Raw genomic sequence first — 16912 nt, forward strand, 5'->3', positions numbered from 1 at the left:
GGTAGTGAAATCTGACGGACAGGGAAAACTGACAGCCTCCTGCATCAGAGAAGAGGACCCATCAGAAAAGCCTGCCTGGTTGAAATCTGTGGGGTTGGTGGAATATGAGAGGGTGCTGAACACTGACAATCCTTCTGAAAAGAGCACCCATTGGAGTTGAAAAGGGAGTGGGGGAGTGGGAACTGCTGGGTCCCAGCCCAGGAGTGGAAGCATGGTTCCTGGAAACTGATTGGAGCCCAGTGCAGGACAGGAACTCAGGACCTGTGCGTGCAAACAGCAGTGCCTCTGCTGCAACTCCACACAACAAGAGCTCATAAGGGGACGTGACAGATGCAGTTAGCAAAGCTGCACAGTTGATTAGGCTTGAGCATGGTCCCGCAGCATGAAACGTTTTCAGCCCCTGTCCAGAAGACTAAACACCTCTGCTGTGAATAGCCACACCTCCAATAGCTGAACCTGTGTCCAAGAAATATTTTTGGGGTAGTGATATGTTGGGCAGGGGTGTAACTACCATTAGGCAAGGGGAGGCAGCTGCCTGGGAGCCCCCACGACTCGAGGGGCCCCCCACGCCTCGAGGGGCCCCCCAGAGGCAAGTCACATGAATATATATTGTGAAGTGTGTGTGTATCAGTGAGGGGCCCATTTTAAAATTTTGTCTCTGGGCCCACTCCAGCCTTGTTACGCCCCTGATGTTGGGGGCAGTTAGCAAAGCTGCTCAATTGATTACATTTGCCCATGTTCCCGCAGCACAAAATGGTCTTAGACAATGTCCAGATTACTAAATGTTACCAATGTTAATAACAAAACCTCCAATAGCTGAATACTTGTCCAAGAAGTTCTGCTGGGTTCTCAGATAATCACTTGCAAGCTTGTGGACTACACAAGTCTATTTACTGATTCAAGGCTTCTGACAGGTTTTGGAGAGACTGAGCATGCTCTCTTCTTGCCAGCATTCAAGATGTCAGTCGCGCGAGACAAGTGTAAGAATTTCTCATTGACCTTCAGGGTAAGGGCACTGGCTTCAACTGGAGAGACTGAGCATGCTCTCTTCTTGCCCGTTCTCCAGGCATTTCACAGAAATTCACATTTGTCCTTTGGATGCACTATTGTAGCCATTCTTTTTTTATGTTTCAGAGTAATTTTGTTGCAAAATTACACATACAACCACATCTGAGGTTTTCCTGCAGAACCTGGATTGCCTTTCTTTGATATTTTAAGCAGGAATGAAAATGTGAGATGGGTTTTGGGCAGAAAACGAAAAGGAGCTTCATTTGACCATGCTGAGCATGCTCCAATGCTTGTGAGCATGCTCAGATACACAGGCAAGGGTTCGTTGAGGAGTAGGAAAGACCGTTGCTACACCCGCCAAAGGCCGTGCGACGCTCCTCGAGCGAGCCTCCCACCCAATCCTGTAGGCCGGTTGCTGGGTGGGGCAGGCCCAAAAGGGCGTAGGCGTGCCAGCAGTTTTGCCAGCTAGCACGGTCAGCCGGTTGCGCAGGGCTTCATGGCGTCCAGTTACCCGTATGGGCAGGTAAGCGGGCAGCACGTATCGAAGCCTCTCTCTGCTGTTGCTGCCGCTGCCGGAAGCGCCGGGGAAGGAGAGACCCACCGGTTGCTTGGGCGACGGAGGGCTTCCTAGGGTGCGGAGCAGGGAGGTCCCGGGCGGGCGCCCGGAGGACCTCCCTCGCAGTGACGCTATGCTTCGGGGGGAGGGGCGCCTGGGGGCCGGTGCTGAGTGAGGGAGAGGGACTCCCTGTTACGTGCTGCCGTCCTTGGGGAGCTGGTGTGCACCCGATGGGCTCGGCGGCGGACCCCAAAGCTCTGGGTCAGACCTTCCGTGGGGTAGTCTCGAGCAAGTCCGTGGTCTTTCTCAGCCTCCTGGGTGGGTGTGTAAAAGTGTTGGTCTGCCTTGCAGGGTTGTTGTGGGGGGACGACGAAAGACTTATTGGTGTGTGCCAGAGAGTGTGATGCAGCAGCTGGAGTGCCGGACTGGGGTGCCACGGCAGCAGCCACTGAGTGGCAGGTCCCAGGTCTCCATCTCGGTGCCTAGCCTGCTTTGCAGGAGTAGAGTGGACAGTTCTCCAGAATTGGCCTGGGGTCTCCAGGAATCCATCTCCATCTCCTGGTGACTCTTCAAAGCAACCCAGAAAATTTTAAGGCCTTGATCTTGGGGAAGGTACGGGCGTGATCTCCAGGGACTGCTTTAGTCCAGTTTGGCTTCCCCAGGTGTGATGATAACATGATGGTTGTGGGGGAACCATTTGTACCATCCTTTCAGCATAGATGGGACAGGTATTTCTCTGCTGATGATAACAATTGGATTCTATTAGATAGGCTTTATAAGAGACTGAAGTCGAATGAATGAATGAATGCACTACAAATCAAGAAGTTCTTGCATCAAAGTTTAGCATTGCTGTTACCATCTTGGCCTTAAGCAAGCTTCTGTTTGCTTTTTGGTTCCGTGTCCTCCCCGCCTCTTGCAATATGATGATGATACTGACCAGGTTATTGGTCAGGATTACAGCAAGGCAGCAATGTGTGTGGAGCACTTCAAGGTGCTATATAAAGCTGCTTGCTAAGTGACCAGATGCAAGAGTTTGCTGGCCTGTTTATGGCTTGCTCCTGGCAATATGTTTGGGGCCTTACTCCTAGCTAAGGAGAGCTACAGTGGTGATGGAAGAGGGGAATTCTGACAGATGCCACTTGAGCCAAAGACCATTGTGGCTGGGGATGTTTGGAGTTCAACAATGTCTGGGGAGGGACCCAAGGTTGGGGATCCCTGCCCTAGATCATTGGGAAGTATGTTTGTGTGACTGCTTTCACCACAGCTTTTTAGCATAATATTTTGAAACTTGGAGTTAAAGGTAGTGAGCATTAGTGCACACAGCCCACTTCACCCTTGTAGAGGTTGCATTAATGGTGGCAGTCCCTTCTGGGTGGGATTAGTATGGCCCCTCGGCTGATTTAGAACAAGTTTTGTAGTGTTCTGAATGAAACTGTCACGGAGGCATTCCTCCATAAGGGATGATCTCTTGTTTGGCCTGTTTACCAAGTAAGTGGAGAAAGTGTCAGTCCCTGGGGCTTTGGGTGCAGCGAGGCCTTCATCTTGCAGTTTTTTTTTTTTTTCTGTAGGCTTCCTTCTGCACTAAAATATCTTAAATGTATATATGTCCTACAATGCCTCTGATAATGGAGTTGCAGATTTTTGGCGTATCCAAACTTTGCATCAACCTAATAAAAATCATGTACGTATAATAAAGTGTACACAAATTTGGCTCATAATTTTGACATTTGATGTATATGGCAGACAAGACTCCTGACTAGCTTTGTTGCCCTCATCTGTACACATTAAATATGTCTGCAGCACCCAGAACTGGCTACAGCGCTCCAAATGAGGTCTGACTAGTGGGGCATAAAGTGAAACTATTATTCTTGTGACTTCCAAAGTATAGTTCTGTTAATGCAACCTAAAATCACATTAGCCTTTTTTGCTGCTGCGTCACGCTGCTGACTTATGTTGAGCATGTGCTCAACTGCAGTTCCAAGATCCTTTTCACATGTGCTACTGCCATGCTGCAGCCACCTAATGGCTAAGCGGGAAATGACTTGACTAGCAAGACAGAGGTTGCTGGTTCGAATCCCTGCTGGTACGTTTCCCAGACTATGAGAAACACCTATATCGGGCAGCAGCGATATAGGAAAATGATGAAAGGCATCATCTCATACTGCATGGGACATGGCAATGGTAAACCCCTCCTGTATTCTACCAAAGACAACCACAGGGCTGTGTGGTTGCCAGGAGTTGACACCGACTCAACGGCACACTTTACTACCATGCCAGATACTCCCATTTCTAGATCTGTGCACATGATTAAACTCTAGCTGCTGCTCTGCTTGAGATGCCTTCTGCTGGTAGATGTGGGGTAGCAGTTGCTTTGATGGTGTGCTCTTTACTCCCATCCTTCTGGGCCTAGGGATCTCTTAATGTCCCATTATGATTAAGAATTTCAGGAAAGACTAGACAGTATTATTGGACCATATACTTTGAGTGTCTGCCTGTACTTGCTGCCTTCCCCTTGCCCCTCGGCTTTTGCATTTTTTAATTTTTGCATTTACTCTATATCTTCCTCTTCCTCCAAGGTGCCCAGAGACCAGGAGAGCTGGTCTTGTGGTAGCAAGCATGACTTGTCCCCTTAGCTAAGCAGGGTCCTCCCTGGTTACAAATGAATGGGAGACTAGAAGTGTGAGCACTGTAAGCTACCTCAGGGGATGGAGCCGCTCTGGGAAGAGCATTTAGGTTCCAAGTTCCTTCCCTGGCAGCATCTCCAAGATAGGGCTGAGAAAGACTGCTGCCTGCCACCTTGGAGAAGCCGCTGCCAGTCTGTGTAGACAATACTGAGCTAGATAGACCGGTGGTCTGACTCAGTATATGGCAGCTTCCTATGTTCCTATGAGTGGTGTGCTTTTTATCATCACAACCCTGTGAGGTACATTAGGCTGAGAGATGAGTAATCCAGTGAGTTTCATGGCTGAATGCGGATTTGAACTCTTAGCTATGTTGGTTGATTTCCCTCCCTTCTGTTCCCAACCGACTGCCTGCCCTGCAATATCTATTTCGCTTCTCTTGTAGGGCTATCCTGGTTCTGCAGGACAAGCACCAGGCGCTCCACAAGGTGGCTACCCTGGAGGCCAATATGGAGGTAGACTGCCTCCTGGGGGCTCCTACGGTGGGCCAGCACCTGGTGGTCCTTATGGGCCACCATCAAGTGGAGGAGCTTACGGCCACCCAGCCTCTGGGCCTCCCAGTGGCATGTACGGAGGAAGCCCAGCACCAGGCGGGCCTTACGGACAACCCTCTACTAACCCATATGGTGCCCCTCAGCCTGGGCCCTATGGGGCAGGAGGGGCTGGAGGTGAGTGCTCTGGATGATCATATGTGTTCAACTGTGTGGTTATGGCCCTGTGGAGTTGGACCACCTGCTGCCCATCCTTGGAAGCATTTCTCCCCGCTGCTCTGGGATCTCTGTAAACTATCTAGAGATCTTTTTGTTAGGCAGTATAGAAATGCAAGTAGTGAATCCCCATGACAAAGCAATGAGGTGTTGTCTGAATGGCCTGTTTAGCTGCAGTTCCTTATCTAGACCTCCAGACTTCCTTGGTGATTTTGCACCGAGTGTTCTTGCGAACAAAATCTTCCTGCCAGCTAACTAACCCAGAATGTTGTTGGCTTTGGCTCAGATTATAGAGCTGGGTGTCATCTAGCACCCTGTTTCCTGCAGTGGCCTGCCAGGTGCCTCTGGGAAGCCCACAACCAGGAGGTAAAGGCAGGAGTCACATAGAGGATTAAAAATTGCAATCACTGTACATATGTGATATTAATCTGTGCCTTGTGCACATGCAGCTTTTGATTGTCTTGAGCAATCACTGTTGATCTTGCATCCAGGCACAGACTGGGCTCCGGCAACCTAGTTTCAGCAAGGCTGCTGTGTCCTGTGCCTTTGGGTCATGACCCAGGCCCCTTTGGGTCACGACCCAGGCCTCTCTAGGTGACCAGATTGGGAAGCTTCCATACACTCACTGAGTTATCCCTTATTTATTTATTTATTTATTTATTTATTTATGACATTTATAACCTGCTCTTCCTCCGAATAGCTCAGAGCAATGTACATGGTTATTTTTATCCTCACAACAACCCTGTGAGGTAGGTTAGGCTGAGAGATACATGACTGGCCCAGAACACCCAGTGAGTTTCATGGTTGAATGGGGATTCGAACTCGGGTCTTCCTGGTCCTAGTCCAACATCTCGGTTCTGTGACGTTAGAGTGTGTGTGTATGTGTGTGTGTGTCTGCACACAAGCATATATGGGCAGGGGCACTGGTAATGTTTTGCAAGGATAGGCAAAACATAGCTGGAACAGTGCCTGTGTTTCCTGGACATCATGTTTCCGCTACATCTCAAGATATATGTGATCTTGTGAAGCACCGGGACTTGCCAGAGTCTCTAAAATTCACTTGCTCTTCTTGGTTCCTGGAGGCACTTGACAAGGTATCCATCTTTGGCATCTATCACTTAAAGGGCCTCTTGGTGCACATCTGGAGCACTCGACACCATGCTCTGCACTGCAGAGTCAGAGAAGCAGCCACTAATTGAATTATTCATCTCCATTTAGAGTGGAGGTTCAGCAATCCGTCCCCATTGCATTATTTAAGGTTCCAAGGTGGGAGCTGGAAAGCACCGAAAGCTGCTACCTTGAGCAGGGGAAATAAAATTTTATGGCGGTGCATCTGTCTCCTGTAACTGGGTAGCATTTACATCCTGCTGAAATGGCACAACTTCCGCATGTTTGCTTTCAACTTTACAAACTATTTGAAGAGCTCTCATTTATTTCCCTCTTGTTTTTACAAGCCTTCACATCCCAGCTCCTGGTTGTGCTTGAGCCCCCTTCCACAGGATTAATAACTTGACCATTAAAAAACAAACAAACAACAACTAGAAAAGAAGGGCTGACTCAGCAGCTATGAGAGGGGCCCTGTCCAATCCCTCGCATTCATGACTGCTAGAAATCTGCAGAGTTGCTGAGCTAGATGTTGTGGCCTGTCAGCTGGTGACCGGTACCTGCTGAGCCTTGATCAATAGCTGTGTGATTCTTCTAGCGTGTCTTCCCCCTTTCTCCAGCAGGAAACATTCCCCCTGGCGTGGACCCAGAAGCCTTCTCTTGGTTCCAGAGTGTGGATTCTGACCACAGCGGCTGTATCTCCATTAAAGAGCTCAGGCAGGCCCTTGTCAACTCCAACTGGTCTGCCTTCAATGATGAAACTTGCTTGATGATGATGAGTGAGTTCAGTTGTTGAGGATTTGGTTGGATGTGCTGAATGGCATGTGGAGACCTGGAATAAAAGCCAACTCTCATTCAGCTGCCCAAGATATTTTGGACTTGATTATGGATAGGACACCAAATATTCAAGTATTTAGACAATGCTGAAAGGTGCCTTGTGGGGTTGAAATGCAACTTGCTCCTTAAAATACATTTAAGTTAGGGTTGGGACAGTCTCCTGCCCCTACTTTAAGGGGAAAAACAAAGTTTGAAACACACACATGCCCCTCATCAATATCTGTATGTTTCTGTCCATGCCAGAATACAGAATATCTCTCAGGAAGTTATTATCTGAGAGAATCGGACTACATAACAAAGCCTGCTTATTTTATTCAGGCTGTTTCTATAGCATTTTACTACAACAGCAAAATCAGAAAGCAGTTTGCAGAGCAGATAAATTGGAGCGGGGTGCGGGGGACAGACGGTCAGAATGGTTCCCTGTCCCCAAAGAGCTCACAATCTGAGAGAGAGAAATACAAGGGAGATGCCAGCAACAGCTCCTGGAAAAGATTCTGTTCTGGGATGAATATGGACCATTGCAAAATAGAAGCAGGCCACCCTTTTGAAATGCCCTTTGCCCAGTTAGGGAGGGGTTAATCCTGCTCCTAATGTGTGTTTCTGCAGCTGGAGAACCTTGAGTTAGCACAGGGAATGAATCCGAAAGACTGGCTCAATGTGTTGCCGGTGGCTGACCCAGTGATTGGGAGTGATCAAGCATAGCATCACAGCGGAGACTGTGAGGATGGATGTCCCCAGTTGGTATCCCTCCTTAAATGATCTAGGTAATGATTCCAGAGATACATGGTCAAAATCTCCTGTATCTGTAGTACTTCAGAGCAGCTGTAAGGGCTGTTGCTATTTTGAATGGGGATGCTTAACCCTTTCCTCTCTTGCCCTTTCCCTGAGCTAAATCCCTCCCCACCCAAAGCTGCCATTAGCTGCAGTGGGGCAAATAAAAAACAAAAAACTCTCTCCTTATTTTCTCTCGCTAATCACAACTGTTGTAGCCGTGCGGGGAGCGGATTTAGATCAGGTTGATGGCATGTTTGGAGATCAGTGTTAGCTTTTAGGGGTTTGTAAGCAGGATGACGGTGTTTTTGCCCTTTATTCTGAGCCACTGGACCAACCAACTTTGTGGGTGTTTGAAACTCTTCAAAAAAAGTGCAAAAACTGTTCTATCCAAAGCAAAACTGGTGTTAGATGCCTCACAGTTCTCTGGAGGGGAACAAGGGATTGTCTCCAGCCTTAGAAACTCTGCTCTTCTTTTCCCCCCAATACCATGGTTCAGTGCCCTTCTTCTTCTCCCCTATCTTGGCAGACATGTTTGATAAAAGCAAGTCCGGGCGGATGGATCTCTATGGATTCTCGGCCCTGTGGCGCTTCATCCAGCAGTGGCGGAACCTTTTCCAGCAGTATGACCGAGACCAATCAGGAAGCATTAATTGTAATGAGCTGCACCAAGGTGAGATGGTGGAGGGGGTGGTGGCTGCTCTTTGGAGCATCAGTAAGATGGCTGGGTCTCTCTTCTAGTCCAGCTGTCACTAGGCAGAGACGTGTTCAGAAGATTGTCTTGGACTGGCCTGAAAGCAATCCAGTACTAGTCATCATTTCTACCTTGGTGTGCTAAGATCCTTCAGTCGGAGCTGGTTGGGACCAAAAGGTCATCTCTTGTGGCTGCCTGCTGCCAGGCTGGACCTACCTTTGTTGGTCAACTGGGCCCATTCAATCCTCGGTGTTCATTATGTGGACGAACGAATCCCATTGTGCATTATTTACTTATTCAACTGCATTTATATATTGTCTTTCTGGGAATGCACCCCAGTGGTCCAGCATTTAAAACAATGGCTTGTAATTCAAGAGACAGAATTCAAAAGGGGAAGGTTGGGAAGGGGCAAATGAGCCAGTCCAGGTGCTCTGGCTGCTGCATGATGCATTCTAGGAGGGAAGAAAGCCAGTGGCAGTTGGTACCAGCCAAGCCAGTGAGATATAGGCACCCGCAGGAATCTTTCTGAGTTGAAGCGGGTGGGGAAAGTATATGAAGGTGACTCTTTCACAGGTTCCTCTCCTGTGGTTTTGCCCATTCGCAGGCAACTTCCTTGAAGACCGATGTAGATATTGTGGAGGAAGTTCCACTTGTGGAGTAGTTAAGGTCTAAATTGGTCTACCTGAAGTAGCCCGCGTGCCAGCTGATCACAGACTGCTCCAGAAGGCTTAAGGTGTAAATAGCCAGTCTTGTGCTGCTTCTCAGCTGCCGCATGGGGATGGATATTTAAACTTTAAAGTCCCAGGGGCAGCTTGTGTGCTGCTTCTCGGAAACCTAACCCCATTTTCCAGACTAGATTTAGTATTTGAGTATCTCAGGCTTAGCATTTGAACTTTCCTAGAATGTTACCTCCATGATATTCAGGGGTCTCCTGAACGTACATAAAATATATGTACTTACAACTAATTCAGCCATGAATCCCGGAGGCAACAACTCCCCCCCCCCCACCCAACTTGTCACTTGGTATTGGGCAGCAAATGATGTGTGACCCCCTTCGTGGTTTGCTCACATATCAGGCTGTGTGACGGGTCGATTAGCTCTCCTTCCCTGTGCTGCCTTTCTCCTAGCCCTCTCCCAGATGGGATACAATCTGAGCCCCCAGTTCTCCCAGCTGCTACTGCAACGCTACTCCCAGAAGGCCACCAATCCTGGCATCCAGCTGGACGGTTTCATCCAGATCTGCACCTTGCTCCAGACCATGACCGAAGCCTTCCGGGAGAAGGATAGCGGCACGGGCAGTGCCCGGATCAACTATGAAGACTTCCTGATGATGTCAGCCACCCGCATGCTGTGATGCCCTTCTCTCTGGAGACTAGTGTGTGGAACTTGGGAGGTGTCGATGACCATGCAAGAGACTGTTGGCGTTTTCAGCAAAGCTCTAGAAGGAAAACCCACTGTCAAAAAGAAGGCAGCCACATCTGAAGGACGTTGCATTGTGAAGAAAAATGAAGCTGCTGTTTTCCGTTGATTCGCATAATGCCAGATGCTTAAGCACTGTTGGATAGATCCTCTGACAGAGTGATATGGTTGGTTTGCTCGTACTAGCCAGCCACAAAACAGCCTCTCGTAGTTATTAGGGACAAACCACATAAAGCCAACATCTGAGTGCCAGGGTCAATTCCTCAGTGGCCATGAGAACCTCCTCCCAGAGGCGTTTTCTCCCCAGATGAGTGTCCATCTTAGTTTACACTCCAGCAAGATGGTTGTTGGGCAGGTTGAACAATGCCTCTTGCCTCTGAATGACTTGTCTGGACTCTGGAATTTGCTCTGACTTCACAAATGTCTGCTGCCTCTGGCAGTTTTGTATTGCCAAAGCAGTAAACCACACCTAGGTGAGAGGAGTTGGGCTCCAGCTTCTGCACTCCTTGGACTCCCTTTCAAGCGCAGATCCCATCCAGGGGTGATAAGATGTTGGGCCAAAGCTTCACGCTGTTCCCTGGGGGCCACTTCCCAGCCCAGGGACTCCCTATGCCGTGCTCAAGTACAAAAGCATTCTGGCCAAAGACCAATCTAGCCCCATTTCTTTTCAGTTGCCAACTTTTTGCTTGTGATTTTTGTAAGTACCAAAATCATGGATCATTGATGTGTTGGTATGAGATTTATACCTAGGTTTAAAAAAAAAAAAAAAGGCTTAACCACAATAAAGAATCCTAAGCACCATGAAATGCATCTCTCTTGCTTTTCTTTTTTCACTCAATAGCATTACATAATTTACCCCCTGTTATGCTTTCTTTATTCGGGGTATTTTTTACCCTGCTTTTCAATTTAAGCCTTCAAAACAGCTTATAAAACAGACGTCACGTGAAATGAAATAAAACCATCATCTCACTACTACTTCTGCTGCATCCAAGTGGGATGATTGCAGATGAACGCAATTGTGAGGATAAATGATGAGAGCCAATGGTGTGGTTAAAGTGTTGGACAAGGATTGGGGAGACCCAGATGCAAATCCCCATGTGGCCACTTCATGACTTTGGGCTAGTTGCTTTCATGCTTGCTCTCCTCACACGATGTGGTGAGGAAAGAATGGTGGTCTGTAGTTTCTATGAGCTAAATGTAGTTAATAATGGGATTCCTCCACTCTGTTTCTCCATTTCTGCAGAAACAGAAATGTGATAATAAAATGTAGTTGGAAGAGGTGAGCTGGTCCAGTAGCCTGCCCTTTATGAGAAGAAGCACATCTGGGCTACACACCCCACATACAAGTGTCTAGTTTGATGTGGCGAACCTCAGCTTCTAAAAAGAACATCCCTAGTCCTTGTTGTCCCCTGCAGCCACAAGTATACTATGGAGGGTGAGATTCTCTGTACCACATAAGGCGGTGTCTCTGCCTTCTTCAGAGGAACTTGAGATGATCTATATTAGGACTGTCCCACTTTAGTAGCAGCAGCAATATTTCAGCTCATTAGCCGTAGAGTGTGACAACTACAAAATCAATTTTTTACATTTCTGTTCGGCTTATCAGGCTCCCTGGGGACACCACCTTGCCAGAAAATTCCCAGTTCTTTGAAAAGGTGGAATTTTAAGAACATAAAAATAGCCAACTCTGTCCAATGCAGAATTCTGCTTCCAACAGGAATTGCCAAGTGATTACGGCGCTCCCAAGTAGGGTGTGAAGATAGTGGCTTTCTCCTACTGTTGGTTCCTCGACATCCAGCAGCAGCTCATCCTAACAAGCCGGAGACGGGGTGGGGGCACCAGAGGTGCAGCAGTGGCTACTCTCTCCCCCACGTGGCCTGCAGGGCAACTTTCACACAGGGCTTTTAGCTCGCATCTCCTCCAGAATGGAGGGTGTGCATTCACGTATCAGCCAGATTTACCCCGAAGTCCCTGTGTGTTACCGGGAAGCACTTCACACACAATTCAGGGTTTTTTATTGCATGTTAGTGTAGCCTGAATTATATCTGGGGTTAAAAAAAATCCACTTTTTGCATCTGTTTTGGGGGGCATCATTGAACTCGTGGTAAATCCTGCTGTGGCTGGTTCGTTGGGTGGAGCTGTGCAAATCTTGATGACTGGCCAACCTGCAGGCAGCATGGCTCTTGGGCAGGGGGGAGAGGAGCAACTGGAAAGCAGATGCAGCTCCACCTCCTTTGGCATCCCCCACTGGCTTGTTAGGAGGCCCCACTACTGCCAGCATACTTTAGGAGCATATTGTCTGTGAGCATGGACATTTCATTTAGCAATCGTGGCTAACGTTTAAAGCCATATTTGATGATATGTAGGCCATTTGGATTAATCTGCACAGTTTATTTGGAGGGGAGAGTCCTTAGGCACCTTGGTCAGTTAAGAGTTCTGGTGCGAAGACAGAACGGGTGGAGCAAACTCCAACCATGGATCCTCCTGCTGCTGTTGGACAACTCCTCCCATCATCCTCAACTGCAGTGGTCTTTGAGATGATGGGAGTTGTAGGCCAACACAACTTTGTAGGCCGTTTGAGAACCCCCAGTGGTCAGCCCCAAGACAAAACCCGGCTAACTTGGCAAAGAGGCACCTTTTAAGGTCGTGATTCTCTTTATTGAGCGGGGGAGAGTAACTGGCCCTATCCAGCCCCAGCACAGCATCCCTCCAGTGGCTGTTGCTCGTGTCTGTCTTCTGTTTCTTTTTAGATTGTGAGCCCTTTGGGAACACGGTTCCATTTTATTTATTTATTTATTTCTCTGTGTAAACCGCCTTGAGCCATTTTTAGAAATCGAATGAATGAATCAATGAAAACGCACATCAAATACAACTCCCCCCTTTTCTCACTCCACAATTTGTGCTGAAATAATTGTGGCAACAAATCCAGACACTCAAGCCTGGGATGTTTCCTTAGTAAGTTTGCGAACTTCTGTTGGGTTGGTCGGACACCTTCTGGATGGTGAAGAAGACAGCAGGAGGCGTCAGCTTTAGATCAGTTTTCTCTTACAAAAACAAAGCATGGGGGCGGGGTGTCTGCCATACAAATGATGAGATTAACTTTTAGCTTTGGAAGAAAATTGAACTGCTAATTACCCTTTTTGCTTTTAATGAGTGGCTTCTTCATTAGGCATGGTGTGCGACTCCAGCTCTGGAGCCAGGCAGCTGGCTCTCCTCCTAGGCAGAGAGCCACCCTTTTAGCATAAATTGCTGCCTTTGCAGCAGAGCAAATGGCTCCCGCCAGCAACTTCCAAGAGTGTGTGACTGCTTTTGCATGGTCTTGCCAGCTGCAGGCTGCTCATTGCTGCTTCCCTGCCGGCCTGGGCCAAAAGGAGTCACTTGCTGTGATTCAAGCCCCTTTCTCGATTCAACAGAGGCTTGGGATTGGAAGCAGAAAGACAGTCGGAAGGTTTGCCTTTAGCATAGGCTGGTTGATGGCAGAAATTGCTCAGTGAGGGGTTTTTCATCTAACTTTGGAGCAAGCCCATGGTCACAGTGAGGAATCGTGGGGGCCTGTTCCAGGAACATAAGAAACTGCCTTATATACCGAGCTAAACCATTGGTCCATTTAGCTTGGTATTGTCTACACGGACTGGCAGCGGCTTCGCCAAGGCTGCGGGCAGAAGACTCTCTCAGCCCTATCTTGGAAATGCCAAGGAGGGAACTTGAACCCTTCTCCACGCAGGTGCTCTTCCCAAAGTGGCCCCATCCCCCTCAAGGGAATATCTTATCTTGCTCACGTGTGGTCTCTCATTCAAATGCAAACTAGGGCAGTCCCAGCTTAGCAAAGGAGACAATTCACCTCCTCTTTGATTTCCAACCTAACTTCCAAAGGGAAGAAGGCCTATCAGGTTACTTTGCCTGTGTCCCCCTCTCATAACCTTTGTGCTTATTGGGATATAGAATCCAAACTCGAGACACGTGGGAGGAGGTCCTTGGACCCTGGTGGGTATTATTTTGCCAATTCACCATCTCGTTTCAAGATGATGGCTACTCAAAGTAAAAGCTACACCCCTTTGTAACCCATGAGCTGACAGTTGGATACAAATCAAGTGCTCTGCATTTGGGAAGGGATCCTAGGAAACCCCAACGGGATGCCAGCCAGCCAGTGGCAGCCTCTCAAAGTAAAGACAATAACCCATGTGCTCACTGTCAGATACAAGCCAAAGTGACAGCACAAAGGTGGAGGGTCCTAGCTCCTAGGTCCTCAGGTCAAAAGACACAAAGTAAGCTCTTTTAGTTTTACTTAGAACCAGAGACGCTCTTACCCCTGGACTTTGGGGCCAAGATCCAGGGCCTCCACAGCTCCTGTCCCCCCAAATCGTCTTTAGTTTATCCAGGGTGGTGTCATCACCTGGCAGAGCATGATGATGCGTAATTTGTAGGGGAGAGGGGCCTCCAAAGTCCTTTAGGTCCAGGCTTCAAAAATTACCTAGGTGCACCTTTGCTTAGAACTGCTTAGAAGCACAAAACATTGCCCGGCATGTAGTTAAAAGTGTTCATTATCATAGCCCAAGATGAAAGTTGTGCTTTAACTTTTATCTTATATAGCAGGATCCTAAGCACATCTGAGAAGTAAATCCCGTTGAATTCAATGGGACGTTCTGCTTAGTAAGTGGGTTTAGAATTGCAGCCTTGACAGTGTCACAATAGTTAGATCATGTCTGCAAAGAACCTTTAGGGCAGATCAGTGGATTTTGTATTACAGGAAATGCTAAGAGTGGACAAAGATGGCTGAAAGATGACTGGCCTCCCTAAGCACCCTTCAAGGCACAGTTGCCAGAGAGAATGCTGGGCCACTCCCTCAGTTTGTAATGCAGAGGCCCAGTGCCCTTGGCCAGTTCCCTGCAAGAACTCAGCTGTGCACTCCAGAATGCAATCCCAGAATCCTCTGCAACATGTCCTCAGGCTCCATCACAGTCCAACCAGTATGGAAAGGGGTTCCCCGAAAGCAGAGATTATATAATATATTGAGACGGACATCTTGGCACATAAATTCTGTGCACCCTATGCAGTAATTGGCTTCCTCCTTGCTGTTTCATCTGGAGCGATGGTCAGCAACTGCCCCTTTTCTCACACTCACCACTTCCTCGCAACATTAAGTGTGGAGTGGGGAGGGTGCCGATAGGGAAGGAAAGGGCTCTTTGACACACCTGCCTCCAACAATGCTGCTTCTGTTCCTCTTATACAGAGGCTGGGTAAATACAATACATTCATTTCTCCACTTTCAATATAACCTCTGAAGTAGTGTGTTGTTTGTAAGCCTTTACGCATATACTGTGCCATGTTTCTTATTCTGAGGCAGTGCTGCCCTCTAACTGCGATAGATGGTAGGCCTCTCAAGTGAATATCATCTTCTTGGAACTCTGGGGTGTTTTGTTCTACAAAGCAAAGAGGTTGTCGTCCTCTAAATACCCAGTCTACATAAGCATCTGATCAGCTGACGAAATGCTGTCTGGATGGCATCACTTCAGACTGTTTGTTTTAGAGTGTGTGAGAGCAAAAGCAACTCCTCCCAGGGTTTCTGCATGACTTACTAATCTGAGAGTATGCGTATGCATTCATTTTGGGATGAACCACTGGCGTCCCAGAGCATGGTCTAGAGCAGGCACTTAGGCGCCCCAGCCATTCTTGAACTGAAGGTAAATTGTGCCGTCAAGTCAGTGTCAACTCCTGGCATCCACAGAGCCCTGTGGTTGTCTTTGGTAGAATACAGGAGGGGTTGACCATTGCCTCCTCCCGTGCATAGTGTGAGATGATGCCTTTCAGCATCTTCCTATACCGCTGCTGCCTGATATAAGTGTTTCCCATAGTCTGGGAAACACACTCCCATAATCCCCAGCCACAGTGGCCAATAGCCCGGGATTATGGGGATTGTAGGCCAACATCTGCAGGAGGGCCAAACTGTTGAACAGCCCTGGTCTAAGGGCACACAATTCAGTATCCTTGCAGAAGCTAAGTAGGTTTTGGTGTGATCAGTGCCTGGAAGGGAGACCCATAGGTGAGCTGGTCTCGTGGTAGCAAGTATGAATTGCCCCCTTTGCTAAGTAGTGTCTGCCCTGGTTTGCATTTGGATGGGAGACCACGTGTGAGAGCGCTGTAAGATATTCTGCTTAGGGGATAGGGCCATAGCTCAGTGGAAGAGCATTTGCACACAGGAAGCCCCAGATAGGTTCAATCCCTGGCAGCATCTTCAAGTAGGCCTGGGAGGACAGTCTTCTAGCCTCCATGCAGTAAGCATTTGTCTCTTTCTTTAGGAAGAGTGAATGGCTTTTAAACGTTTATGGTTCCATAAACACTTTGTGCAAATATCCCCAGGGGGTTTCATTTACTTCCCCCTGACATTCTTGGCAGGCGCTCTGGCTTACTTCAGCCAAAGAAAAAAGCCTCCATCTTGCTAATTTCTAACACCTCTATCTAGAGTGCTGAATGGGTTTTCCTAGTAATGTCTTCGGAATCTTGTGCACTGAGCGTTATTGCTGTGCCATGAAATCACCAAGCCAGACCCTTTCATAAGTGTGTGTCGGGATGGAAGTGAACAGGCAGTTGGGAACCTTAGGGCCATTTTTCTTGGCAGTCTTTTTCTTACTTTCCGCTTTTGGAAAATATCATTGCAAGGAGCTAGACTCTTGAGTCGAGAACTGGAAGGACAATGGGACCATAGGAAGCCACCTTCTACCAAGTCAGACCCTCTGTCCATCTGGCTCAGATAGTCTACGCCAGGGATTTCTCCAGACTTTACTGAACTACAACTCTCATCTTCCTCAGCCAACAACAACAATTTATACACCACTTTTCAACAAGTTTCGGAAGTGGTTTACATAGAGAAATAATAAATAAATAAATAAATAAATAAATAAATAAATAAGAAAGATGGCTCCCTGTGCCCAAGGGGCTCACAGTCTAAAAAGAAACATAAGATAGACACCAGCAACAGTCACTGGAAGGGTACTGTGCTGGGGGGTGGATAGGGCCAGTTGCTCTCCCCCTGCTCAATAAAGAGACTAACCACTTTTAAAAGGTGCCCCTTTGCCCAGTTGGCAGGGGAAATTGTGGCAGGGGATGATTGGAGTTGTACTTGTGGTAGCAAACATGA

The 16912-nt window shown here is 48.0% G+C and overlaps 1 protein-coding gene across 2 annotated transcripts; it reads left to right on the plus strand.

The window, feature by feature from the left end:
* Positions 1–1188: 1188 nt before the first annotated feature.
* Positions 1189–10583, plus strand: PEF1 (penta-EF-hand domain containing 1). Of its 2 annotated transcripts, none has more exons than XM_053267065.1 (5): positions 1189–1531; positions 4631–4913; positions 6677–6835; positions 8194–8337; positions 9486–10583. In XM_053267065.1, exons 1-5 carry the CDS (start codon positions 1505–1507, stop codon positions 9710–9712), a joined length of 840 nt encoding a protein of 279 aa, XP_053123040.1. In that variant the 5' UTR covers positions 1189–1504; the 3' UTR covers positions 9713–10583. The 2 variants fall into 2 exon arrangements, with proteins under 2 accessions (XP_053123040.1, XP_053123041.1); XM_053267066.1 differs by having other exon boundaries at positions 1191–1531; positions 6680–6835.
* The last annotated feature ends 6329 nt before the right edge of the window (positions 10584–16912 follow it).

Source organism: Hemicordylus capensis, chromosome 7 (genome assembly GCF_027244095.1).
Source record: "Hemicordylus capensis ecotype Gifberg chromosome 7, rHemCap1.1.pri, whole genome shotgun sequence".
Classification (NCBI taxonomy): Eukaryota; Metazoa; Chordata; class Lepidosauria; order Squamata; family Cordylidae; genus Hemicordylus; species Hemicordylus capensis.

Bases quoted from the DNA above. Each gene is read 5' to 3' on its own strand.
- PEF1 (XM_053267065.1), top strand. From the start codon at position 1,505: ATGGCGTCCAGTTACCCGTATGGGCAG. The intron at 4,914-6,676 runs GTGAGTGCTCTG...CCCTTTCTCCAG, and splicing joins TGGGGCAGGAGGGGCTGGAG to CAGGAAACATTCCCCCTGGC. The intron at 8,338-9,485 runs GTGAGATGGTGG...CCTTTCTCCTAG, and splicing joins TTGTAATGAGCTGCACCAAG to CCCTCTCCCAGATGGGATAC.